At 46.1% G+C, this 27,914-nt stretch overlaps 3 protein-coding genes across 5 annotated transcripts in view; 2 read left to right on the forward strand and 1 right to left on the reverse strand.

The window, feature by feature from the left end:
* PARL (presenilin associated rhomboid like) overlaps window positions 1-13,545 on the forward strand; it is a 46,612-nt gene extending 33,067 nt beyond the window's left edge. Inside the window, exons 8-10 of the mRNA XM_026007244.2 lie at window positions 9,160-9,261; window positions 9,401-9,498; window positions 13,218-13,545. Of these exons, the coding sequence (XP_025863029.2) occupies window positions 9,160-9,261; window positions 9,401-9,498; window positions 13,218-13,329 (312 nt within the window). The 3' untranslated portion in view covers window positions 13,330-13,545. The remainder of the gene's footprint in view (window positions 1-9,159; window positions 9,262-9,400; window positions 9,499-13,217) is intronic.
* Window positions 13,546-16,911: 3,366 nt separating this feature from the next.
* MAP6D1 (MAP6 domain containing 1) lies at window positions 16,912-26,274 on the forward strand. The gene is made up of 4 exons (XM_072752573.1): window positions 16,912-17,383; window positions 21,771-21,888; window positions 22,384-22,546; window positions 23,233-26,274. Exons 1-3 carry the CDS (start codon window positions 16,989-16,991, stop codon window positions 22,462-22,464), a joined length of 594 nt encoding a protein of 197 aa, XP_072608674.1. The 5' UTR covers window positions 16,912-16,988; the 3' UTR covers window positions 22,465-22,546; window positions 23,233-26,274.
* The window catches only part of YEATS2 (YEATS domain containing 2), a 117,615-nt gene continuing 115,740 nt past the window's right edge, over window positions 26,040-27,914 (reverse strand). For all 3 annotated transcript variants that reach the window (XM_072752570.1, XM_072752571.1, XM_026007243.2), the window contains exon 31: window positions 26,040-27,825. In XM_072752570.1, the coding sequence (XP_072608671.1) occupies window positions 27,717-27,825 (109 nt within the window). In that variant the 3' untranslated portion in view covers window positions 26,040-27,716. The remainder of the gene's footprint in view (window positions 27,826-27,914) is intronic.

Below are 27,914 nucleotides of genomic sequence, written 5' to 3' on the forward strand. Positions count from 1 at the left end.
TTGGGCACTTGAAAAAATGTTGTGCTACTTCTTTTTGGCCACGATAGTCTCTGAAGAGAAATTCTTTGTTGTTCAAATAGCTTTTTGCCTATAGGTAAGGTGTTGATCTCTTTGAAAAATTTTTTTCTTTGTCTTTAGTTTTCAGAAGTTTGACTCTGTCTTGTCATGGATATCTTTGTGTTGATCTTGTTTAGGATTTGCTTAGCTTCATGAATCTAGAGTTTGTCTTTTGGGACGTTTTTAGCCATTACTACGTCAAATACTTTTTCAGCCTCACCCTTCCTCCCTCCTTTATAACTCTGATGACATAATGTTAGATCACTTATAATCTCATGGGTCCCTGAAATTTAGTTAATTTTTTCAGTCTTGTCTTTCGGTTGTCCAGACTGGGTAATTGACACTCTGTTTCAAGTTCACTGACTATTTTGTCCTTTCCATTCTACTTGGGCCGATTTATTGAGTGTTTCTATTTTAGGGTACTGTATTATTTAGTTCTAAAGTTTACATTGTTAGTAGTGTCTTCTGTTTCTTTGAGAGCTTTTCTATTTTTGTGCTATTTTTCACTTGTTCCAAGCATGTTTGTAATTGCTCATTAAAGCATTTTTATAATTGCTGCTCTAAAATGCTTGTCAGACAGGACGTCTGAGTGGTTCGGTTGGTTGGGCATCTGACGCTTGATTTCAGCTCAGGTGATGATCTCATGGGTCATGGGATCAGTCCTGCTTTGGGCTCTACACTCAGTGGAGAGTCTGCTTCGGATCCTCTCTCTTGGCCCCTACTCCCTGCTTGTGCTTGCATGCTCTCTCTCATAAATAAATCTTCTTTTAAAGATTTTATTTATTCATGAGAGACACAAAGGCAGAAACATAGGCAGAGGGAGGCAGGCAGGCTCCCTGCAGGGAGCCTGAAGCTGGACTCTCTCCTAGGACCCCGGGATCACACCCTGAGCCAAAGGCAGACACCCAACCACTGAGCCACCCAGGTGTCCCAATAAATAAATTAAAAAAATATATACTTGTCAGACTATTTTAATACCTGTGTCATCTTGTTGGTGTTGTCTTTTTTTCATTCAACTTGAGGTTTTTCCTGGTTCTTGGTATAGTGACTGATTTTTATTTTATTTAATTAATTAATTAATTAATTTGTTCATGATAGACATAGAGAGAGGGAGAGAGAGAGGCAGAGACACAGGCAGAGGGAGAAGCAGGCTCCATGCTGGAAGCTGGATGCGGGACTCGATCCTGGGACTCCAGGATTGCGCCCTGGGCCAAAGGCAGGTGCTAAACCGCTGAGCCACCCAGGGATCCCTGGTGAATGATTTTTTTTTTCTTTTTAATTTATGATAGTCACACAGAGAGAGAGAGAGAAAGGCAGAGACATAGGCAGAGGGAGAAGCAGGCTCCATGCACCGGGAGCCCGATGTGGGACTCGATCCCTGGTCTCCAGGATTGCACCCTGGGCCAAAGGCAGGCGCCAAACCGCTGCACCACCCAGGGATCCCTGGTGAATGATTTTTAAATGAAATCTGGACAGGGCAGCTCAGGTGGCTCAGCGGTTTAGCGCCACCTTCAGTCCAGGGCCTGATCCTGGAGACCCGGGATTGAGTCCCACGTGGGGCTCCCTGCATGGAGCCTGCTTCTCCCTCTGCCTGTGTCTCTGCCTCTCTCTCTTTGTGTCTCTCATGAGTAAATAAATAAAATCTTAAAAAAAAAAAAAAACCTGGACATATTGGCTATTATGAGACTTTGAGTCTACTGTTTATTAGGCTGCCCCGAAGGTGCTCTGATGAGGGGGGAAAAGGGGTATGTTGATCATTAGTGTCTGATAAGGTTAAAGTCCAGGTTCCCTACTTAGCCTCCTTTGACACCTAAGGGATAAAGGCTCTTGTTACTAGAGGGCAGGACTGGGAGTTCTGGAAATTGAGTCGCCTATGTAGACCTCTCTTGGCTAGGAAGAACAGGGTGCCTTGTTACTGCTGCCTACATGACCTCCACTGACCCTACCCTGTCAACAGTATTGGGATGCCTGGTTGCAGTCTGCAAGAGTAGAAGTCAGACTCTCCATTCAGTCTTTGTTGATGGGGATTGGGCCACAGCCTTTTCTGTTGTTTGGCTGGAGTAGAGTGGTTATTATCTAAAAGTTGATAGGCAGCCCAGGTGGCTCAGCAGTTTAGTGCCGCCTTCGGCCAGGGGCGTGATCCTGGAGACCCGGGATCAAGTCCCACATCGGGCTCTCTGTGAGGAGCCTGCTTCTCCCTCTGCCTGTGTCTCTGCCTCTTTCTCTGTGTCTCATGAATAAATAAGTAAAATTAAAAAAAATAATTTTCATATTAATATCTATAGTGAGCACTTTAGATGAAGAACAATCATCTATGGAGAAGTAATCTATAGCTACCTAACCATTTTAATTTTAGTGTTGTTCTTTTACATCAAGTAATCAAATTCTGGTGGCCTCATTTGGAGGGAAATTTAATTTTATTGTTTTTTTTCCTTTTCAGAAAATAAGGTCTCAGCTTGATTTTGGGTTTTGTTGAGTTGACCTTTTTAGGTTTGTTTAAAAATAAATCTAGGAAGAGCAGCCTGGGTGGCTCAGTGGTTTAGCGCCACCTTCAGCCCAGGGCCTGATCCTGGAGACCTGGGATTGAGTCCTATGTCAGGCTCCCTGCGTGGAGCCTGCTTCTCCCTCTGCCTATGTTTCTGTCTGTCTCTCTCTCTCTCTGCATCTCTCATGAATAAATAAATAAAAATATTTGAAAAAAATAATAAAGTTTATAATTTGGCAAGCTCAGACATGAGGATACCCATGGAGCCATTGCTAGAATCAAAATAAATGAACATATTTGTCATCTTAAAAGTGTCATTGTGTTCCTCTGTAGCCCCCCCTTACTGCTTCTCCCTTCATTCTTGGGCAGCAACCTCTCTACTTTCTGTCATGATAGTTTCATTTGTATTTACTGTCTACAGTTTAATAATGGAATCACCTAGCATATAGTCCTTTTTATTATTGTTCTGGCTTTCATTACTTTGTAGTTATTTTGAAATTCATCCATAAAGTTGTATATATCAATTTATTCCTTTGTATGGATGACTCATGTTTCATTGTATGAATATGCTAGAATGTGTATATGCATTCACCTGATGGACATTTGGGTTGTTTCTAGTTTTAGCTATTATAGAAAAGCTGCTATGAACATTTGTGTAAAACTCTTTGTATGCATGTGTGCTTTCATTTCTCTTGGGTTAACACCTAGGAGTGGAATGGCCAGATAGTATGGCAAATAAGTATTTAACTTTTAAGGAACTTCCAAACAGTCTTCCGAAGTAGTTATAGTATTTTACTTTCCCACCAGCAGCGTCCTCACCAGCACTTAGTGTGGTCAATCTTTTTATTTTTTTATTTATTTTTTTATTTTTTTAAATTTTTATTTATTTATGATAGTCACACACACAGAGAGAGAGAGAGGCAGAGACACAGGCAGAGGGAGAAGCAGGCTCCATGCACCGGGAGCCTGACATGGGATTCGATCCCGGGTCTCCAGGATCGCGCCCTAGGCCAAAGGCAGGCGCCAAACTGCTGCGCCACCCAGGGATCCCTGGTCAATCTTTTTAATTTGTAACCAATATATAATGATATCTGTGTGGTTTAAATTTTTTATTTCCTTAATGATTAATGATGTTGATCATCTTTTCATGTCCTTATTTGCTATCCATATGTCTTTCTGAAGTGTTCAAATATTTTGCCCAGTTAAAACAATTTTTTAAGGGGCACAGTTGGTTAATAGCGTCTACCTTCAGTTCATTTGGTTAATTAAATGCATAGTAATGAGAATTTTCTTTCATATTAGATTATCTGTAGTGAGCCAGTATTCTCTTTTACCTATATCTTGTCTTCTCTCAACAGTGTCCATTGGAAGACTGTTTGGTTTATATAAAGTCTGATTTACTAAGTTATTTTTTCTGAAGGATCATGCTTTTTGGTCTCATAGCTATGAAATGTTTGCCCAACATAAGGTCACAAGGAGTTTTCTCCTATGCTTTCTTTAAAGGTTTTTATTTTATGTTTTACATTTAGTCTGTGTTTCACTTTGAAAGAACTGCAAAATATTCTTGAACTGTATTCACCAGTTTTTAACAGTTGGCCACATTTCATTTGTCATTTTCTTTATATATACATACTATTTTTTCTGAACTATTTGCAAGTAGGTTGCATATATCATGCCCTTTTATCCTTAAGTACTTCAGTGTATATTTCTAAGAATATGAATATTCTGATTCTTTCTACAGTTCAGTTATCAAATTCAGGGAATTTGCTTATTTTTTTTTTAAAGGTTTTATTTATTTATTCATGAGAGACACAGAGAGATAGAGAGGCAGAGACATAGGTAGAGGGAGAGGCAGGCTTCACTCAGGAAGCTCAATGTGGGATTCTATCCCGGGACTCCACGATCACACCCTGAGCCAAAGGCAGACGCTTAACTGCTGAGCTACACAGACGTCCCCAAATTCAGGAAATTTAAAAGTGATATAATACTTTAGTTTCACTTATAGAACATATTACAGTTTTGTAAATTGTCCCAGTAATGTCTTTTGTAGCTATGTTTCTCCCTCTAATGTCATATATTGCATTTAGTGGTTATGTCTCTCTGGTATCCCAAAAGCTGGAACATTTCCTTCCACAGCTTTTAAAAAATTTTTAAGTTGAGGTATAATTGACATAATATTATAGCTTTGGGCATACAACATAATGATTTTATATTTGTATAAATTGCAAAGTGATCACAATGAGTCTGGTTAAACATGGTTAACAGTCTGTTACCATATACAGGGTACAGTTAAAATATTTTTTCCTTGTCATGAGAACCTTTAAGTTACATTCTCTCAGCAACTTACAGATATGTAACACAGTAGTATTAACTATGATTGCCATGCTGTACATTGCTTCCCTATGACTTACTTATTTTGTAATTGGAAGTTTGTACCTTTTGACCCTCTTCACCCATTTTGGCCCTCCCTATCCCTGACTCTGGTAACCACCAATCTTCTTTACATACAAGAGCTTGCTTTTTGTTTTGTTTTTTTTTTTTTAGATTTCATATGCAAGTGAGATCATACAGTATTTGTCTTTCCCTGGCTTATCTCACTTACCATAATGCCCTTAAAATCAATTCGTGTGTCACAAATGGCAAGATTTCCTTCTTTTTAAATTTTTTAATTTTAAGATTGTATATATTTAGGGATGCTTGGGTAGGTCAGTGATTGAGTGTCTGCCTCTGGCTCAGTGGGTGATCCTGGAGTCCGGGGATCGAGTCCTGTATTGGGCTCCCTGTGGGGAGCCTGCTTCTCCCTCTGCCTAAGTCTCTGCCTCTCTCTCTCTGTCTCTTATGAATAAATAAATATAATATTTAAAAAAATGATTGTTTAGAGATTATAATCTCTAAATTATATAAATATATAAATTATATAAATATATAAATTATAATAATCTAAATGATTATTTAGAGAGAGCATGCACAAGCAGGGAGAAGCACAGAGGCAGAGGCAGAGTGAGAGAATCCCAAGCAGATACCATGCTGAGTCCAGAGTGCAACACCAGGCTTAATCTCATGACCCTGAGATCATGACCCAAGCTGAAATCAAGAGTCCGATGCCCAATTGATTGAAACACCCAGATGCCCTAAGATTTCCTTCTTTTTAATGGCTGAATAATATTCCTCTTTGTGTGTGTGTGTGTACACACACATATGTACATACCACATTTTCTTTATCCGCCCATCCATTGGTGGACACTTAGATTGTTTCCCGATCTTAGCTATTGTAAATATGCTGTGAACATGGGAGTGCATACACCTTTTTGAGTTAGTGTCTTTAGATGAATACCCAGGAGTGGAATTACTGGATCATATGATAAGTCTGGTTTTAATTTTTAAAAAACATTCTTTTTTTTTTTTTTTTTAAAGATTTAATTTATTGAGAGAATACATGAGCAGAGGGAGGGGCAAAAGGAGTGAGAGGGAGAGCATCTCAAGTAGACTGTGTGCTGAGTATAGAGCCTGAGGGGGCTGTATCTCACAACCCAGAGATAATGACCTGGGCTGAATTCAAGAGTCAGACACCCAGCTTACTTGAGCCACTACCAGATGCCCCTCTGTTTTTAATTTTTTGAGGAACTTCCATGCTGTTTTAACAATAGCCATTCAAACAGGTGTGAGGTGATATTTCCTTGTGGTTTGTGACTGCTGGCCATCTAAAAGTCTGGAAAAATGTCTATGCAGATCTTATGCCCATTTTAAATTGGATTGTGTTTTTTTGCTTTTGAAGTATAGTTCTGTATATATTTGCAGATATGCAAATTAGATTTGATTTGCAAATATTAGATATTATCTAATATTAGATATGATTTGCAAATATTTTATTAGATATGATTTGCAAATATTTTCTCCCATTTGGAAGGTTACCTTTTCATTTTGATGGTTTTCTTTGCTGTGCAGAAGCTTTTGGGTTTGATGTAGTTATGCTTGTTGCTTTTGATCAGCCTTTTTTTCCCCTCATGTCATTAACAGTTTTGAACCATGCGGACCAGTTATTTAATAGAATATCCATCAGTTGCGTTTGTCTATTTCCTCATGATGAGATGCTGATTGTGTGTTTTTGGTTGAAATGCTACATGAATGGTGGTCTGTCCTTGGGTAACACAACTGGAAGCACATAATGCTCATTTGCTCCTAATTGTCCATTTATTGACTGGTTGTTATCCAGTTTCTCTACTGTAAAGTTACTATTTTCTTTTACTGTTTAAAATCAGTGTATAATTTGTGAGAAGATGCTTTGGGATTTATGTAAGTATCGGGATCTCTTGTTTGTCAACCTCCTCACCCCATTGATTATTCTGGCTCGAAGTTTTTGCTCTGGTGATTATTATAAGGGTGAAGGATACATCTCATTAGGGGTACATTAGGTAACAACTGTTATAACCATGACTTAACCAAACTAAAAAATTAACATTGGTAGAGCACTGTTAACCTGCAAACTATATTTGGATTCCCCATTTTCCCACGACGTTCTTTTATTGTTCTAGGATACTATATTGCATTTAATTATCATATCTTTTTAGTATCCTCCAGTCTGTTGTGCTTTCTTGATCTTGTCTTTCGTGACCTTGATACTTCTGAAGAATAGTAGATACATGTTTTGTAGAATGTCTACCATGGAAGTTTTATTATTTATTTAGATTTTTGGGTAATCTCTACACCCTACACCCTGAGACTGAGTCACATGCTCTACCAACTGAGCCAGCCAGGTGCCCCGGAGCTTTATTATTTTTAATAAGTGACTAGAACTGAGAACTTTGGCAGAAGACAAATGAAGTTAAATTGCTGACCTCCCTTTGCTCTCCCCCCTGGCCTCCAGCTGTACTCAGCTTCTTTGTATTTCTCCCACTCACTGTCCTCTCTGATATCCAGGCTTGGTTTAAGCTGATTTTCTGCCTGGAACACTCTTCCCATCCCCTCCCCTTCTACTTGCCCAATGCCTGGTGACCCTTCCGTGCAAAATTTGATGTCACGTCAGCCTGAGCTTAAATGAGCTCTCCCTTTCACATGCCACCATAGCATGCCCTACTTCACTATCCTACCTCATCACATTTTGTTTTTATGTCTGTGCTTCTGTAAACTCCATTCAGGAAGGGACTGCTAATTTTGTGCTCCTCTATACCCACAGCATCTTGCATTGTGCCTGGTACGAAGTAGGCCTCAAGTATTTGGTTGAATGATTATCATGAGATTTAATGTGAACTAGCAATTATGATCTAATTTCTCAAGTATTCTACCGTTTAGAGGAAGTGGGAACATGTCTGACATTAAGACTTAAATTAGCATTATTTATCCAGGAGATACTTCATAGCCATTATACATTTAAGTTATGAAGGTTATGTAGCAACCTGGAAAAACGTGATTCAAAAAAATATAGCCATTGTAATTTCAACTATAATAAGAAATGTTTGGCTTCTTGATCATAAGGTTGTGACATTTAGATTTTCTTTTTTAAGTAAGCCCTAGGTCCAGTGTGGGATTTTAACTCATGACTCTGAGATCAAGACTTGCATGATTTACCAACTGAGCTAACCAGGTGCCCTGAGATTTAGATTTTTATTCTCTAAAATAGTAGGAGGTTGTTGGGGGGAAGTGCTTCTCAGGCAGGCAGATGCATGTGTATCCCTGGGAGGATGCTGTGACGGGTAGGTCATGTAGAGACATGGGACAGACATGACGTGCTCTTCTAGAGCAGAGCATTTACTCAAAAGTTGTTTGTTTGTTTGTTTGTTTGTTTGTTTTAAGATTTTATTCATTTATTCATGAAAGACCCAGCGAGGCAGAGACATGGGCAGAGGGAGAAGCAGGCTCTTCATAGGGAGCCCGATGTGGGACTTGATCCCCAGACCAGGATCATGCCCTGAGCCTAAGGCAGATGCTCAACCACTGAGCCACCCAGGTCTCCCTTACTCAAAGGTTTTAAAGAAAATGTTTGGGGCATCTGGGTGGCCCATGGTTAAGTGTCTGCCTTTGGCTCAGGTCATGACCCTGGGGTCCTGGGATTGAGTTCCGCATTAGGCTCCTGGCATGGAGCCTGCTTCTCCCTCTGCTGCCTCTCTCTCACTGTGTCTCATGAATAAATAAAAATCTACTTAAAAAAAAAAAAAAAGTTTAGTTTTACTATGAAGTAGGGTATAAATTTCACAGGGTGTTTTTTGTTTTAAGATAAAGCATTATACTTGGAAGAAATTCATGCATGTGAGTTTCTTTGGGCAAATTCACGTCACAGTCTAGGTGAAGTGGCTTTGTGGAAATTTGAGAATTTCTTTTTAGTCATTAAATGAAATGATGCATGTATCATGCTTAACACTGTCCCTGAAGTTCATGAAGTACTCACAGGCTAGTGGTTACACATCTCCTCGTTCTTTCCAGGTGGTTACTCTGCAGTGGGCTTGAAGCCCCTTTGCCTGATATTTTCTACGTTAATAACTAAAGGCTTTTAAGATATGTACTCATCCTAGAAATGTATGGCTTATAAACTTTGTGGAAAAAGTATTGCTACATTAGACATTGTAGTCATGAAACAGTTGCATATTGAAGAGTTTCACATTTTCACATGTGTTTGTTTGCAGTCAGGTGCAATCATGACCGTCCTTGCTGCTGTCTGCACAAAGATCCCAGAAGGGAGGCTTGCCATTATCTTCCTTCCAATGTTCACATTCACGGCAGGGAATGTGAGTATTTTTATGAAGTGAAGTGCTGGGGACAGTGGTGATATTTTTACATTGACTGAATTCTTGCCCTTAAATTAGAAATGTCAATGCTGGAGGAATCAAAGTTGTACCAGTTTTATTCTCTTTTGCTGGCTTTCAGGCCCTAAAAGCCATTATTGCCATGGATACAGCAGGAATGATCCTGGGCTGGAAATTTTTTGATCATGCAGCACATCTCGGGGGAGCTCTCTTTGGAATGTAAGTTTGAGTATAACCAATTGCTAAGCTGCTTCCTTGGTCCTCTCTTCCTGCCCACCCTTTTAAGAAGGCAGAACAAGGCAGTTAACTCTGGGACGAAAGCAGGGGCAAGTGGGGGTGGGAGGTTGAGAAACCTGCCACATAGTTGTTTTCAGCTTTGCCCAGTTCCACCATGTGAGCTTGGAAGGGAGAAGAGCAGGTCCTGCCCCAGCCTCAGTAATTTTAGAGAGACTATGCCGTTACCCTACTCTTAACTTCCACTCACCCCAAGTCCAGAGCTGTCAGAACTCCTAGCCCCTCTTGGGCTACTGTTTCCCAGCCTTCCATGTGCGTTGTCCTCTCCTTTCCTCATGCTTAGGCCTCCTCTGTCCTGCTGCTGCTCACCTCCCTATCACCAGCGCTGGGCAGTCAGAGTGACACTCTGCCTGTGACAAGTGTCCAGGTGTGTGCTACCTGAACAAGTAGAGGATGGGGATCATAAAACCAGTGTTGACCACTTAACTGGGCATCAGTTATGTGGCAGGCTCTGAGCTAGTAGTTTCCATTCTACTATTATTACTTCCATTTTACTGATGGGAAACAGGCTCAAAAGTGATCTTTCCCAGGTCAGACAGCTAGGAGCAAAGCAAAGATTTAAAACCAGATCCAGAGTCCTTTCTACCTCTGTCACACCATATTGAATATAGTAGTATAGTGTTCACAAGATCTCCCATTTGTGTGTCAGACAGTGGACTTTTGCCTAAAATGTAGTAGCATTGGAGTGACTTGATCATAGAACTTCCTCAGGACTCCTGGAGCCTATCTGACCATGAGAGTCCCTTCAGCAGAGTAATTTCTATCTCATGTACTGGGTCCCCTGATGGACTATCTTACTTATCCTACATAAATGTTGCTTTTTGCCCTCACTTGGTTTTTACTTTGTTTCATGACAATGCAAAACTGAAGTTTTTTAAATTTAAAAAAAAAGAAGAAAAGTCTATTCTAAGTGGAGCAGTTTTGCCCAGTAGGCGGTGGAACTAAATGCCATTATGCCATTTATAATTTTCAGTGATGATTAAAGAATTGCATATGTGAGTTCTGACTTTAACAGCAGCACATTATAAATAGTAGAAACTGACCTGATATTACAGTAGGAGAAACCTAGACTTAAGAAACAGGATTCTGTTTTATGAACTCTAAATTTATCTCTCTGGATCCTCCCATGTATACTTAAAGGATCTTCTCTTCAGCAGGTTTTTATTCTTCTGAACTATAATTAGATGACCTTTTCCATTCTGAAAATAATTAGATCAAATGTATTTTAAAGTACAGGATCTGAAAGGCAGAGGAATCCTTTTTCTTTGCTCTTTCTAATTTCAACCCCTTTCATTTACTAGATCTCAGTCATATCCAGAATTCATCTTTTATAACATCTTTAATTCAATTAATAAAGCTAAAGATTTAGAAATCCTTACTAATGGTAAAAACCATATTAGTATCCTCCTGCGCATTGCCTTGACTCTGTTCTCTCATCAGATGTTATGGTCTTTGCTCTTTACTTTTGCAGTAATACTAGCTAACATATTTTGAATATTTGCTGTGTGCCCAAGCTAAGGACTGATTTAATATTCTTAAATCTTGTGAGGTTAGAAACTGCTTTAAAGAAGGGAACTGTTCAAAGTCACACAGCTAGTCCTTGCAGAGCTGAGTTTCAGAGTGAGCACTAGGCTATACAGCTGCTGCAAAACAAACCAAAAAAAACCAAACTGAAACTTAGAAATTGGTCATTTTAAAGCGTTTTCCTAATTTTAATTTAGCCAAATGACCAATTATATTTGAACTTCCAAGTATGATCAGAACAGTTTACCTGTAATATTAAACTGGTTGACTCTCTGCTTGAAATAAGTGTATTACAAAGATCCGGGAAGACACTTCATTAATGGAGAGTTCCTGACAAGTGACTCATTTCTTGCAAGAGTTTTACAATTGCGTTTGAATCTTAGGTGATCCTTTTTCTGTTGTTCTAAGTTCACCACAAAATTTGATTTAGGCCCAAAAGAATTTTGTAACATGCCTATTAATTTGCATGTTCTTTAAGTGTCTTTTTTCTTTCTCTATATTTACTGATTTTTTTTTAACATTTTAATGGTGACTATTTTCATGATCTTTTTAAAAATATATTTAGTGAATGTTAAGATTCAGGTACTTGGGAGAAAAAAGATACAAGTACTTTATAATAAACATACACAGAACATTAAAAAAATTGAAACAGGGCAGCCTGGGTGGCGCAGCGTTTAGTGCTGCCTGCAGCCCGGGGTGTGATCCTGGAGACCTGGGATCGAGTCCCACAATGGGCTTCCTGCATGGAGCCTGCTTCTCCCTCTGCCTGGGTCTCTGCCTCTCTCTCTCTATGAATAAATAAATAAATCTTAAAAAAAAAAATTGAAACATTAAATTGCTATTCTGATACTAATCTAAGCCATTTAAATAGAGCATGTTTTCAGTCAGGTGTTTGAAGAGATGCAAAGATTAACACAGTCTGGTCTCTGCCTCAGGGAACATAAAATCTATTTGGGCAAGGAGGGCAAAAATAAAAGTTTCAGTCATAGCTGTCAATGACAGCCATTCCAGACAACCTCATCTCCTCCAGGAAGCCCTCACAGCCTTCCCCTAGCCCAAGAGAGGAGGAGGTAGGTGCCTCCGAGTTATACTTACAGCCTGTGCCTCCCTCAGGTAGAGCTCCTGGTCTTGCAGTACCTAGGCCTGTGGGCTTCTAAAGGCAGGCATTGCTCAGTGGTCTCTCAACTTTGTGTTCCTCAGCTTATAGTAGATTCTCCCTAGAGGCAGCAGTAGTGATTATGGCACCACTTTCAGAATCAGATTTAGGTTCTAGTGTCTGTTCTGGTGATCGCTAGTTGTGCAGCCTGGGCAAGGTAAGTTTCTGAACATCTCGGTGCTTCATTTTCCTCAGCTCATTGCTTTAGGCTGCTTTTTGGCAGTATTTTAAGAGCGGAATAGGGATTGGAACTATATTTTTAAAGGTGGGCAGAATTTGGATCAGCAGATAGCTTTGTGTAGCCTGATGGAAGATGACGAGAAGCATTTAAACTATTGAAGCCATCATTAGTGAATTTGAATGCTGACATTTCTTACATTTAATGTAGTGAAGAGGGACCAGGCTTAGGAGCAGTCTAGACCTTCAGGTGAGTCCTTAGAAGCTGTTAGCTCCTGAGAAGATTGCTTTCTCTGAGGCTTGGTTTCCTCATGTCTGTAATGGGAAGGTGATGCTCAGTTGCAGTGGTGAATCAAAAGTAGTATGTGTCACACACAGTCCCATCCCTCTTATATTTTTTTTTCCTCTTGATCTGTCATACACTCTATATTAACAGTGAGTCAGGGATCCCTGGGTGGCGCAGCGGTTTGGCGCCTGCCTTTGGCCCAGGGCGCGATCCTGGAGACCCGGGATCGAATCCCACATCGGGCTCCCGGTGCATGGAGCCTGCTTCTCCCTCCACCTATGTCTCTGCCTCTCTCTCTCTGTGACTATCATAAATAAAAAAAAAAACAAACAGTGAGTCATTGATCTACATCAAATAAATCAATCAGCTATTTTAATAAACAAGATAGTAAATAACCATAGCATTCAGTTTTTAAATGTCAATTTGATATCATCATGGTACTTAACATTTGTATGTCATACTGTTTGAATGTTGAGCCTGGTTTGTTTTTCTCCTCCCCAGATGGTATATTACTTATGGTCATGAACTCATTTGGAAGAACAGGGAGCCTCTAGTGAAAATTTGGCATGAAATGAGGACTAACAGCCCCAAAAAAGGAGGCGGCTCTAAGTAGAACTGGGATCAGATGATACTGGTGCATGTGCCCCGTGCTGCCTGGAGAGTCCCAGGAACTCATCAGCCCTGGAGTGACCACATCTTTGCTCCTGCTTGGAAGACACCCAGCATCTAGCTTTCCCAGTATTTTAAACTCTGTCTCCAGTACATGTCTTACCAGAAAGTGAATTATGACAAAGTTGTGAAATAAAGGTTTATATCTCTAGTTTGTAAACAGAGGGTGTGTGTCCCTTTTGAAAAGCACTAATGCTGCCCTGGAATCTTGCTATTAGTGTTATATCTGACATAGTTTGAGCAGTGAACTTGGCAGGAGTGCACAGGGAAAGGCCTAATTGAAACTCAGAGATGCTTGTTTTTGTACTTTGGCCTTCTTGCATCTCTGCTTCCTCACTTACCCTTTCCTTTGGTTGGTTGGCAGGTTAAAAAAAAAAAAAGATCTGGCTGGAGTGGACTGAAATAACAGCTGTAGTATTTTCTAAATTTTCCTAAGAAAGGTAATGTTTTCTGGCATATACAAAAAGCTATTTTTAGGCTTGCTTTCTAGATTAAAATTGTAGCTAAATTAAGAGTTAGAAGGAAATATCTTGGAGAAATTCAGACTTGAATCTGAGCCTAATTGCATCTTACATTTGAAAATGTGCATTCTTTGAATTGAAGCATCATACTGAAATAGCAGACAGTGGTCATCAGAACAGCTTCACTCTAGTAGAATTCTTGCTTGCCCTCATGATTGAAAATTATTTCTAGGAAATGCATTTTGAGAATTTAAAAGTAGTGTTTGTTGAGATGATTTATAGGAGACTTGTTAGTCTTTTGGTGGCCTCAGTAGGTAATCCCGGTTCTTGCACCCTGCCCTGGAGAGGAGTGCAGCCATCTTTCCTGCTAGGTGTCAAGCTTTATGGAAAGGAGTGAGCTGTGCCCACCTCACAGTGGTGAGAGCTGAATGGCAGCATGTCCCCGCACATTGGAATTGTCTAGAATTTGACAATTCTTTGTACTTTTCCCCCCAGATTCTTCTCTAGTGTGAAATACTTTATTTTTACTAGGCAGAAAGGATTCTATCCTAAACTATAATGTCACTCGTTTTGTTTTGTTTTTTAACCTAGCCCTCTCTTTGCTGGTAAGGAAGCAGGATGGTCATGTATGGGAACTGCTCAGGGTCACACTGCTGTGCTTTGACATTTCTGAATATGTTATGCCACCAGCCCTGCAATACACAGATGAGGCAGGAAGCATTTCTCAGAGATAGGATGGGAGGCTGAGATCACACGGACATTCTGTATGGGGTCCAAAATGAAATTTATGTCTTGCTGTGGGCCGACTAGGGACATAGGCCATGAGGACATGTATTTTCCTGCTTTGTGATGGTTAGTGAAGGAGCATTTAGAAGGTCAAGTCCCTAAATCACTTCTCTGTCCATAACATCCTTCCATGCTGATGCCTTTGAACAGCCAAGTTGCCATTCTCCCCATGAGAGGCCTCATGAAGAGTCCGAGCCCGGCTCCGGAAGCACGAGTCTTACTGTCTGTAGCTTTGGCAGTCGTCCCTACTACTCTTTGCCCACTAGGGTGTTTTCTCCTCATGGCTTCTCTACTGACACGTGAGCGCCCCAAGTCTCTGTTCTGCCTGGCTAGTGCGCCTCTCGGGCTATGCCTCCTCTACTGGCCTGTCAAGTGCGTTGCCCCCAGGAACACAACTGCCTCGTCTCTCTGCTTTCCCTGGCTTTAGTTATCTTCATGAGGACATCCTCTGAGCTCTGGGCCCACAGACTACCTCTGTACCCAGTACATGGATCTACCGCATGCCAGGTATGGTTTCAGGTGCTAGGACTCCATAAGCCCTTCAGATACCACTCCTGGCTTACTGAGTGGTCTCACTGATCGGAAGCCGGAAACTTGGGAGCCATTCTAGATTTCCTTCTCTCAGCAATCATTTCTAGAATCCAGTGCCCCTTCCATCCCCAGTGCTTGTGCCTTAGTTCAGCCCCTTGTCTCTAACCTAGACTGTTGAGACTTCTCCAGCTGGTCTCTAAAATTTCCTTATATGTCTTCATATGGCTACATGGTGCTGGAAACACTTTGGTCATTCCCCATTGTCCCCCGTGAAAAAAACTTTTAAATTCAGTGTGGTTCCCTGAGGCTCTCCATGGTCTGGCCTCTGATGCCTTTGACTGGACCTCCCAACCTCCCACCCTGCATTCCCACCCCTACCCAACCACCTTCCCTCATTACAGGTGACTGGGCCAGCCTCACCACCCCCTACTTTATCCAATTCTGTTGTTGCCTTACTACACTGAACCTCTTGAGTCCCCCAGCATTATTCCAGGCACCTAGTAAGTGCTCTTTGTTGTTTAATGAATGAAATAAAAAAGAAAAGCTACCTTTTTTTTTTCTTCCTTTTTCCTGCAGGATGGAGTACTGTAGTCCCAAATGTCTCAATGGCTAACCCAGGACCCTGGAGCACGGAGGTCACACAATGACAGCTTGCTCTGCCCAGGGAGAGAGCAGGTGTGCAACCTCCTAGTGTCTTCACGGCATGCTCCTCTTCTGCCTCCTGGGCCATGGCCTGGCCAGGGCAGCTGTCACTCTGCTATGACTGGAAGCTAAGAGAGAGGATGCTCTGGGAGAGGAATCAGTATCCTGACTGGTCAGGGCTGCACTGCAGATTTCTCCTCCAAGATGCAGACTGGAGACCATCCAAGTGTATGTTGGAGATGGAGCTCTGGGTAATTAATGCCGTTTCGGTAGTGTGATTAATTAATTAGTCATTGGTCTGCAGTGCACATTGAGGGCATGTGTCAAATACTCAGGAAGTCTCTTGAGTGTGGCCAGGGAACCCTGTCGTGCATTAAACAAACTGACCTTTAGTGGCGGATTACCCAAACTGCAAAAAAAATAAAAAATAAAAAAATAAAAAAGGTACAGGGGGAAAGGGAATTTTTATTATAACACAGCGGCCAGAGATTTATCGGCAGCTTTATAATGTAACTCCTCTGTTGCCATGCATTAAAATTAGGGATTTTAGAACCCAGGGAAAGGTCAGTTGAGGGCTAATGCCAGTTCTCAATGAAAACTGGATTGGTTGTTACAAATTTAGCATCGCGAAGGCAAGTAGTGACTCACTGGCTGATTGGACACGTGTTCCCTGGCAGCAGGGCCCAGGCGGCCAGCCCCGCGCTCCCGCCTGCGGGGCCCGCGGGCAGCGCAGCGCCAATGCGGCAGCCCCGGGCGCCCTGCGAGGCCCAAGCGCCTGGGGGGGGGGGGCGGGCGGGTACTGCGCCCGCGCTGGCCCCCGGGCTCTCGCCCTCCGCCAAACCAGGTCCGAGTTAGAAGCCAGCATCAAAGGGAACTTCGGGTTAAATCATGAAACCCTCGAGGGGGACGCTGGCAAATGCCTCCAGGCGCCTTCGTGCGCCTCCCGCCCCCCCAGCCCCGCGCCCCCGCTGCCGGGCCGAGCCGGGCTGTGTCGGAGCCCGCCCGCGCCCCCGCCCGCGCCCCCGCCCCCGCCCCCGCCCCGGAGGCCTCCCCCAGGCCAGGGGGCGGCGCTGCGGCGGCGCGGGGAGGGCCGCGGGGGCGGGGGCAGGGACCGGGACGGGGACGCCGGGCGGGGGCGGCGCGGCCCGGAGCGCGGGGAGCCGAGCGGCGGGCCGGGGCCGGCATGGCGTGGCCCTGCATCAGCCGCCTCTGCTGCCTGGCGCGGCGCTGGAACCAGCTGGACCGCTCCGACGTGGCGGTGCCGCTGACCCTCCACGGCCACTCGGACCTCGAGAGCGAGGAGCCGGCCCCGGGCGGCGCCGCCTCGCGCAGGGGCCCGTCCCCCGCGGGCGCCCGGGAGCCCGGCCGGGACGTGCCGCTCACTCAGTACCAGCGGGACTTCGGGGTGTGGACGGCGCCCGCGGGGCCCCGGGATGCTCCGCCGGGGCGCGGGGCGGCGGCGGCGGCGGCGGGGGCGGGCGGCCGCAGGGGCAAGGCGGCCGCGGCCCCGGGCCGGGGCGTGTACGTGCTCCCCATCGGCGACGCAGACGCGGCCGCAGCGGTGACCACGTCGTACAGGTAGGCGGCTTCGGGGCGCGTGGGGAGGGCGCACCCCGCGGTGGGGGAAACTGAGGCCGTGCGCCCCGAGCCCCCTCCCTCGCCCGTCGCCCTGCTGCGGGCGCCTCGGAGGTCGCCCCGGTTGGTCCCGGGCTCCCTCCGGGCCTCCGGGTGGAAGCGGGCACCTCTGCCGGCCGGAGCCCACGGCCTCCACCGAGCCGCGACCCGCTTCCGGGGACTTCCCCAGGTGGGCCTAGCCGCGCGGAGGGCGCCGGAAGCTGTCGGACCTCCTGCCCTTGCCCTGGTGCCCGCGGTGCCCTCGGTGCCCTGGTGCCCGCGGTGCCCGCGGTGGAGGCGTTTGTGACCATCAGGGCTCCCAGTAGGTGGCCCCCTGGGGATCGCCCTGAGTGGGCGGACCTGTGGGCCCACCCTGCCCCCACCTCAGCTCCGCCCGGGGCTCGCTTCTTTCTTAGTACAAAAGTAATATAAACTCACCATAGAAAAAAATAGAAATTACAACAAGTTAATTCCTTTAACTCACCCAAACTGGTAGTTCTTTCTAATCCATATTTGAGTTCATACCCACTTGTAATTCTTGTACGTTTAGATTCCATACACATTTTTCCATCAATTTCAGTTGTCTGCATGTTACTGGATATTTTTTTACAACATGAATCTTAGTAGATGTGCAGTGTTTCATCCTAGGGATGGATATACATTCGTCCATATATGGATATGTATGTTCAATTATTAATCTGTCATTGAACATTTAGGATGTTTCTAATTTGGAACCATTAAAAAAGCTTCTTTCAATCCACTACTCCATTTCCAGGAGTTTCCTTCTAAGTATTCAATGTGGGGCGAGAGCAGAGGAAAAGAAGCTATGTTGCAACCTTGTACTGTGGAGATGGAAACAATCCCACCTCCCCCCCCCCCCCCAGTGCAGCTGGTTAATTCTAGGAGGCCTGGGATGTACGGATAGTGGAAGATCTGGAAGATCTTGAGTGGGTACCAGCCTCAAAAAGGAAAACAAAATGCAGAACAGTGTGTCCACTATTTATGTTTTTAAAAGGAGTACTGATGTACCTGTATCTGCTCAAATAGGAACCCTTGGGGGGGAGGAAGAGTGGGGAGGAGGAGGGGATGCCAGGGTGGAAGGGCACTGAGTGACTTTCAGCCTCTTAACTGGTTTTTTTTAAGCGTTTACAGGTGTTACCTTTAAACCATTTTTTAGAGAAAATAATTTCTGTGATAAGCATCCTTATAGCTGTCTTTGCTCTTATCAGTTTCTTTATAAGTTCCTACCTGTGGAATTAAAGGGGCAAAAAGGTATGAACTTTCTTTCTCCATCAGATTTATTATTTTTAGAAGCACTGTTAAGGTAAGATTCCCATAATCATCAGGACACATAGAACATTCCATCTCCCCAGAGGTTCTTTCACAGGCACACAGTTTTTCAGGAACCTTGGTGGAGAATGGGTGCTGCAGGCTGGGTCTCCAGTTCGCTGATGGGTGCTCAGCTGAGCTGCTAAAAGGCACAGGCAAGGTCAGGGGTAGGGCCCACACTGAGCCCAGCTCAGGCCCCAGCCGGGCTGTGGGCGGTTCTGACTCCTGTGCGCTGGCGGGGAGCCAGCTGCAGGGGCCTGAATCCCCTCCAGAGAAGCCTGTAGGGCCCAAGGGCCTGGGGGTGCAGCACCTTCACATGACCAGTGTTTCAAGCCAGGAGGAGGACCCATGGCTTCAGCTCAGGAAGGAAGAGCTTTCTAGTAATTCCAACAGATTGATGACGAGGTGAGCGGCCTCCAGAGTGCTAAGCTCCTCCTCACTGGAAATGTTCAAGCAAAGGTGGGGCCCATTTAGAAGGAGCCCCTCACTTGTGTTGAGCAGATGATGGGTTTGAATGTCTCACTGGGTCTCCCATCTCCAATGATGCTGAAGGTACAAGTTGTTATTCTCTGCTTAGCAAGTATCAGAAACCAGGCTCAGGATTTTGCAGATTATCTCCCCAAGACCTCACCTCCTAAGATGTTGCTGCCCCGAATCCCTTCGTTTCTTGAGCTGTGTCCTGCAGTGGGGGAAGTGTACTGCCAGGAGTTGGGATTCACTGGTGCTCTTGTGTCCTGGGGTCTAAACTTGGTGGGTCACTTGGCCTCTGTGACCCTTTCCTCATCTGTAAAACAAATAGCCAGAGCTTGACTCCCTGGGTCCCCATACCCCTAACTCTGGCCCAAACCCAGGACCACTACTGAACTTGGCTCTCCAATCCATGCCAGCCGACCTCCAGGATGCCTCACTTCCCGGCTCTAGCACTTGATGCAGGAAAACTCCATTCTGGCTCCTTCTTGTAAGATCCATGTTATCTGAGCGAACTGTTGAAAGAAATTCACAAAACAAAATGAGTAGATCCAGGGAGCCGAGATACCGGTGTCCTCGTGGCCACTTGCTAGCCCCGCTCCTCGTGTGAAAACTGACCTGCCTCACTTGCTTGGCCAGATGGGTGCAGATCCTGCTCTTGCCGCCAGCCTGGGTCTCTCCTGGGCAGCGCCCAGAGCCTCCCCTCTGGTATTTTTCTAGGTGCTATTTAGCACCTTTGACACAGGTTCTAGACCTCCTTCCCCAGTCGTCATCCCCTTTCCTTCCTGGGTGGGTTACAGGGCAAACCATTGTGCCCAACCCCCAAGGTTCATCATAACCTCCTGCATATGCATCAGTAGCCCTTTTCATGAGGAAGCTGAGGCTCAGAGAAATGAAGGGGTTTGAAGCCATGAAGATGGAGGGTGCTCGGCCTTGCCACAGGTGGCCCCCGGCCCTCCATGGGACTGCAGCCCTGAGGGTCCAGCTGAGGCCCAGACAAGGTGGACAGGAGAGCCTGCTTGGTCAGGGGAGGCACCCTGTGTATTGGCTTGCCCTGTGTTTTTATTATCCTCTTTGCCAGAGCCATAAATCTGTCCTCCTTCTCTTCTGGGCAGTCACGGGGGGTCCTGCTGATTCTAGTTCTGAGGCCTCGTCTCCATCCCCACTGCAGTCTCCTCTCACTGGTCTCCAGGAGCAGCTATGGGCATTGTTCTAGCTCCTGGCTCTGGTTGCTTTATGCCGTGACCCCTGCAGCCACCCTGGGGCGGCAGGCTTGGGCTGCCAGGTCCAAGGCTCAGCTCAGTTTGGGGACAGAAGGGCACGCCCAGGGGAGGACCTGCTTCCCCAGGAGAAACAGAATGGCAGATGGCTCGGGCAGCTGGTCTTTGGAAACTTGCAGCTTCAGAAGCATAAGTGATCCGTAGGGCCCTGGCCCAGCTCGCCTCCTGGCACCCCTGAGTGCTGACCACGGACAGACACAGCTGCTCCCTACACACAAGGCCTGCCCAGTGGTGCCCAGCTGTGCTGCTGCCAAGGAGAAAGGCAGCTTTGTTGACTTCTGGGCCTGAAACCCAGCCAGGGCTGTGGGTGGGATGAGACAAGAATGGATCCAGCCCACATGTGGGTGCTCCCTTGGCCAGCTGGACACTTTTCTACAGAACATTGCCTTGGCAGGTGCTCCTGGACACAGCAGGTCTCTGCCTTCCTGAGCCGTCTAGCAGGGGCGTTGAAAGAATTAAAAGAAATAGGTCTTTTATGCAGAAGAATTGAGGAAATAAGTCTTTGTCAAAAAGTGTACTCCAAGGGGGCACCTGGGTGGCATAGTCGGTTAAATGTCCAATTCTCGGTTTCAGCTCAGATCATGATCTCAGGGTCGTGAGGTGGAACTCCCACTCAGCAGAGTTCAGCCTGGAGTCTGCTTGAGATTCTCTCCCCCTCTGTCTCCCCTCTCTCTAAAAATAAATACACGAATCTTAAAAAAAAAAAAATACTTCAAGAACATGAAGCTAGTTTGTGCCAGCCTTGTCACTTCTGCCCAGGGAGCCAACCACCTTCCCTCCTGCGTCCAGGCTGGAACGTGTGTGCACGGAGCCGTTTAAAGCCATTCCAGCTTGTAGTTGAGACAGTCACTACAATCTGTTCTGTTTTGTAGGAGTTAATAAGAAATTATTAAAAAGTAAACAATACTGAACCTTATTTTTTCCTTCTCAGTTGTAACCAGGTAGAGAAGAACTTTGCTGTGCTGGGCACTGTCCTGGCCAGCACCTTCTGTGGATGTAAGTGACCTGGGCTGGAGGTGACCAACCTTCACTGGTTCTGGGTGACTAGGGCCCCTTAAAGTGGCCCAGAGACGAAAGTGGGAGCACTAAGGAAGGGCTGGGACTTGGTTTCTGTTGCGCAGCACGTACCAGGTGCTTGCTCTGGATCCAGAGCAGGATGTGAGCAGTGAAGACTGGCCAGGACGTCTTGGAAGCACGGGGCAATGGCGGTGGCCCCTGTAGAGTTGGGAGGGATGACGGACTCTGAGCAGGGTGGTGACTGTTCTCTATTCCAGACAGGAATTCCAGGCCTGGACCGGAGTGAAGCCGTCGAGATCCACAAAGGCAAGACCCGCCACAGTCATAACAACGCACAGCTCTGGATGGGACAGCAGCCCCCGGGACAGCTTCCAGGTCAGCCTGAAACTGGTGCTGCAGGCACGGGGCTGGGCTCCAGGCTGCAGACGGTGTGAGAACAGTCTTTTTCCAGATGGTCCCCTACTGCTGGCGGGGTGGCCATCTCCCCAGTGCTGGCGCCTCTGGCAAGCAGGATGTCCCTTTCCGTCCTAAATCCCCATCTTACCCTTGGCCACTGAGCACTAGCAATGAGCCTTCCACATCCTTGGCATTTGTGTAAGGGAGGAAAGATGGGAGGTGGGGACTCTTCAGCCACCTGATTCCACCCAAAGGAGGCTTCAGGAAGCAGAATGGAAGGTCCAGGTGCCATATTTGTCCTACTAATGCAGTGACCCTGCCCCCCCACAGATCCCCCAGGCAGGTGGTCTCAACTCTTAGAGGACAAAGAGGTCAGGAGGCAGGAGTTTTCCTCCAGGAGCTGAGGTGGGAGGTGGTGGGGAGGGTAAGTCGTGGGAAAGGCACACTGATATGGCGCCATATTTCATTTTCCAGGCTCCTGAGGGGAGGAGGAAGTTTACCCCTAACCCCTCAGCCATCTTTCAGACGTCAGCTCCCCGGATCCTCAATGTGTGACTCCCACCACGGAGAGGGCCACAGCGGAGACCGAACCCACTGCTGCCAAGATGGAGCAGTGCTCAGCCACTTGGGGACTGGGGTGAGATCCTGGGACTGGCCCTCTCCGTCCGAGGGGGAGGGCCCGTCTTGCTTACCGTGGGCACCGCTCCCCCCCGGCTGCCACCTGGGCTGTGGGCCTGGCGCAGAGCAGGGGCGCAGATGGACACAGCATCACCCTGCTCAGCTCTGGGCCCCCACCAGCCTCTTGTTCCTTGAGAAGTGTACAGAAGGCTTCGGATCTTTTTTTAATTGCCTCTTTTGGCCACCCTTCAGTTTTTAAATCTGAAGAACCTAAGGACCAATTCTGTGGTAAACTGAATTGGTCTGTGTGAGCTGAGGAATATGGACATAACAGGTGCTTGAAAGAACCAGTTAATGTCCACCTTGTTGTTTTCCCAGGCTGCACAAGAACTTTGTAACCTATGGCAACCCAAGGGCCTGTCCCTGGGTGTTCCTACAAATGGCCCCACGCATTCAGGTTGAAAAACTCTTGGGTTATCACCTGCATGAGACCCATGATGCTGCTGAGTAGGATGCCATTTCCAAAAGGAAGAGTATCAATCACAGGATTTCCGTTTTAACGACATAATTTAGGGCCCAGACAACCGTTATGTTTTAACAAAAGGCTTCTTGTGAGGAGTGCTTCAAGTAGTGAATGAATGGCATTTACCTTGTAGGTTTCTGAGCCCCACATTTTATTACTAATTCCAGTTTTTTCCCTTACAGTTGACAACTAAAAGGGAACACCATACACACTGGCAAAGAATTGGGAGCTTCCTTGGGACGAAGTGGCATTAGCCTCATTCCCTGAAAGACTTTAAAATGTTATCTACACCTAGATGACTCCCACCCTGCTCTCTCCCTTACAGTCGGGGAGCTCACTGTGAGGAGGCAGCTGTGGGCTTTGGAAAGCTGCCTCCTTTCCTGGTAAGTCCCAGCCTATGTGGCCCTGGAACAAGCCTGGCCCCGTTTGCACAGCAGGTGGTCAAACACTCGGAGATCGGGCCTCTCTCAGGTTATCAGAGGCTCAAGCTAAGAAGTCTTCCGTAAGGAAACGCAAGGATTTCCCTCTGGATGTTTATCCTTCTCCGCCCTCACGCGCTGGCTGGTGGGCATTTACTTAAGCCAGCGGCGCCCACCCTCCCGGCTCACAGCCCGAGACCAGGAGCCGGGCTGGTCCCTCAAAGGGCTGCCTCGGGCTGGCACAGCCTGCCCCTCCGCGCAGCAGAGGAAACGCTCTGAATCATTTTAAAGGCAGAACCCAAACCATATGCTTACACAAAGGGTTCTATTATTTCCGACTTCACTGGTTTGCATGCTAGTGGTTTCTAAGAGAAGAGACTGCCTGCCGCTGTGCATTCTGTGGGGAATGAACAGAGTAACCATACAATCTCAGATTTTACTAAAACGCAAAAATGCACGGTTACAATTTCTTGTTAGCTTATTTCTTTGTGAACCCAGAGCACCTTCTCGCATGTCTTTATCCCCTCTTGGTAATAATATGGACTTTGGCAGGTCATGGCTAGTCCTGGTTGTCCCTTGGAGGCTTGCAGATCCCAGGGTCTCTCCCTTTGGACCGCCATCCACACCGGTGGCGTGCGCGGTATTCACAGGACGTACCATCCTCCCCTTGCACCGCACTGCCCTTCTGCATCTCCCGGAGCCTAGGTTGAAAAGTCCATCCTTGAAGCTAATCCTGGGCTCAAATCCTGACTTCTCTCCTCACTACCTGTGAGCAGTTTCAGCTTCCATTTCCTTATGTGCAGAGTAAGGAGACCACCCCCTCCCTCGCCGAGCCGGTTTATGTTTATGGGCAGGGTGCTGCTCAGTACAGTGAATGGACAACAGAGCACAGACATGGCAATTGTCCTTTCCTGCCCAGGCCCCCCCTTCGTCCTTCCCCATGGAGCCGGCTCTATTCTCCTTTGCAGCTTGGGTCCCCCTGATGCCACACACACAGTCCTCCCTAGACCCTGCCCCTGTCACCCTTCCCTCCCCCGAGCTTGCAGACCAGAAAGGCTGTACCTCAGCTGGACACCACAGGTCTGCCCTTCCTGGCCGTGTCAGCACCATAGCAGCAGGAGCACCCTGTGCCTCAGCGGGCCTGCCTCTCAAGGCATACTGCATGCCTAAGAACCTTTCTGGAATGCACTGGAACAGATAGCTTTCCACAAAACCCCCAACTCAATAATCTTTGCCAGGCTTCATTGTTAGGAGACTGGGGTTCTGAAGAAGGGACTTCCTCCCACTAGTAAGGCCCATCATGTTACTGGAGTGACCTTCCAAAGCGACTGAGACAACAGTCTCAAGTGCGGTATGAACCCACATCACACACAATACATGTATATAAAATAGACAAAGATGGGAAAATGCATTGGAATACTAAGGTAGTTCTCTTTGGGAAGGGGAACTATGGGTAACTTTAAATTTTTTACACCTTACTGTATTTGCTAACGTTTCTATATGATAAGCATTTTTGTATTAATTCTACATAGTAATGTTTTTAAAAATAAAAAGTTCAATCTGTTAGCTAATTTCAGCCAAAAGCAAGTGTTCAGTATCAATGATTTTATAACCTGTGTCAGCACTGCCAGTGGCCGCCTCGACCCACCTTGAGGATGCACTGTGAGGCCCACAGAGAGGGGAGCCCCGAAAGTCCTCACCCGCAGTCATTTAGACCAGGGTCCTGCCTCTGTGTTCCATGGTGCTTCAAAAGTCAGAAAAACCCACTGCAAATGGGAACTCTTTCACACCCGTACGACCACCAGGATTTCAGGTCCAACTCCAAAAAGCACCCTTTGAAAGAACCTTGACCCTGCAGACACCCCATTAGTGGGGTCAGCTCTGCCCGCCCCGTTCACACAAGCTTCGGTCCTAAGAAGGAGTCCCCACCCGAGGTGACATCAGTCATTAGGGAAAGAAGCCTCAGTAACGCCCCTATTCTCCATCCTCCAGACACCTTAGTTCCTTAAAGGCTGACACGGGAGTCTGGTCCCAAGAAAGCTACGGACCTGGACACTATCATGATGCCTCTTCCCTGTGGAACTTCTTGCCTCCGAAGAACCAAAGCTTTCAAAGCCCCTAGTTCTTGTTAAGGACAGATGTAAAAAGTGGTCATTTCTGAACTGTTTCTGCATCTCTCATTTTTTTAGCCATTCTGATAGGTGGTCCCAGCAGAACTGTGTCACAGGAGTCCCCTCTTCCCAGACCTCAGCATAGACCAGGATGCTGCTGTCAGATGACAGGCGTGGTCCCCTCCTTGCCAGGGCTCTGAGGAGGCTCCAAGGTGCTTCTCTGCCCCAAGCTGTCAGAAACCGCTATTTCCAGGGTTAATGTGCATCTTCCAAATTTCTTTTCAGACTCTTATGTAACAGTGATCCTTTATCCTGCATAGCCGCAAACCCTTTATGGAAAGCAGCAGCAGACTTAGTGTAAACACGCAAGTACCCATCCCTCTGCCCCACCCCGGCGCCTCCGGGCCTCCCGTAGGAAGAACCTACCGAAGTATAATGCATCTAACTCAGAAAAACCCATCACAAATACTAAAAGATTTATTGTAGATTTTTGTTACACATTATGATACAAATACATCTGAAACATTAACACATATGGGAACTGTTAAATGATTTAATATTTCTTTTGCAAAAAGATAATTACTTTAGGCTTTCATACCTGTAATAAATCACTCTGTTCTCATTTGGATCAAATCCTCCATCCTGTATATCTGTCACAGTCCACGCTGAATAAATCTATGCACTTGCCCACTAACCTCGTTTGCAGTAGTTAATGTATAGAGTATTCTGAGCCTTTATGTACTTTTTTTTTTTTTTTTTTTTTTAACTAAGCCTGGGCATGCCCAGTGCCTTACCGAACAGATTTCCTTGTGCATCTGCAATCTTCAGATGCTGAATAAAAAAGGGTAGATTTCTCAGTCACCTCCCTGTCCTCTTCTGCTCCTGGCCCAAATGTCTACAGAACTCAGGAAAACTTGAATTATGCTGACTCGGTACGTGTGATTCACAGGCTTCAAATTTCCTTCGAGAAGATTCCTAACAGAATAAATTCTTTGCTTTCCTTTGACAGAGACTGTGTTAGGATGATTAGGACAGAGTGTCTGTAATGGAACTGGGCATCGCACAGGGCACTGCTAACCTACCTTCGGTTCCCTACTCCACTGAGAGGGCTCTGCGTCTGGGCACAATCTCTTCCCACTGCTTCTGAGCACTGACCTTCCTGTCTCGTGGCTTCAGCAGTCATCTCTCTATCTTTAAGGCACTCACAGTGTTTCCTTGAAACGCTTTTCTTTGGAAAAGCTGAGTGGAAAAGAACAGGACACTAAATCCACGGACAGGACTTACCACCCCAGCAGGCCTGTCCCAGGCACTGCTCCCCACTGGCCACTCAACAAGGGGTCGGCAGCAAATGCCATGGAACTGGCTCTCTGCCTGGCACACATGCAAAGCTGGTACAAGCCTGCCAGGTGCCTGGGACTTGCGGGTGTTCTCTTACTAACATTTTAAGAGCTTCTTGGTTATAGTCAAACCTTAACCTGGACCTATGCTGGGATGCGCCTACCCCTTGACAATACTCTGACCATGGCTGTAGTAACATTTATGTGCTCTGTGAAAGAAAAAAAAAAAATTCTGTGCAGTGTGCTGGCTCCCAGGCTTATTTTCGGCAAGGAGTCACCGCTTCCTATAGCTAACTGGGTCCCCCACGCCACGGCCACCCCAAGTGCGGAAGCCCAGCCTGTCTCCAGGTGTTAGCAGGGTAACTGCTGGAGCTGCCTGTAACCCCAGAATGGGTGGACTGCTAGTGTGCCAGACTTATTTTCTGCCTCCTGGAGGGAGACTCAAGCCCAAGGTGCCCCTTGACACCCAGAGAAGGACCTGCTCACTACACATGGCTGGTCCCAGCTCTGAGACTCTCCTGGAGCCTTTGCAGAGAGCGAGCAGATGCAAGCGAACAGAGCACACATCCACTCACAGCTTCACTCTAGAATCAGGAAACAAACTTCTGTCCTGAAGGGATCTGATTTGAGACTGAACACCCCGGTGTTACAGTGAATTAGGTGGAGGCAATGGTTTGGTAGCCATAATATTCTGAGGCACACAGAAAATAACCTCCTTCCCCAAAGAGAAGAGTCGTCACAGTTCAAAGCTTCAGATACATTTTCAAATCCTGCTTTTCTAGGAGCATCTTCATTCCATTCACTGATCTTCATTCAATATCCCCATGTGTTTATTTGTGAGAAAGTCCAGAAAAGGAATGTTGCAAATGGCCTGGTGAATATTACTCACTGTAATTTCTTTGGGAATCCTGTCCAAAAACAAAGCATATTAGGTGCAGTTTTCTCAAGCATGTAATAATTTAATCAATCCATTTATCAAAAGGACCATTCCCCCACT

The sequence above is a fragment of the Vulpes vulpes genome, chromosome 3 (assembly GCF_048418805.1).
Source record: "Vulpes vulpes isolate BD-2025 chromosome 3, VulVul3, whole genome shotgun sequence".
Taxonomy (NCBI): Eukaryota; Metazoa; Chordata; class Mammalia; order Carnivora; family Canidae; genus Vulpes; species Vulpes vulpes.

Bases quoted from the DNA above. Each gene is read 5' to 3' on its own strand.
- MAP6D1 (XM_072752573.1), top strand. From the start codon at position 16,989: ATGGCGTGGCCCTGCATCAGCCGCCTCTGCTGCCTGGCGCGGCGCTGG. The intron at 17,384-21,770 runs GTAGGCGGCTTC...TCTCTATTCCAG, and splicing joins GCGGTGACCACGTCGTACAG to ACAGGAATTCCAGGCCTGGA. The intron at 21,889-22,383 runs GTCAGCCTGAAA...TTCATTTTCCAG, and splicing joins GCCCCCGGGACAGCTTCCAG to GCTCCTGAGGGGAGGAGGAA.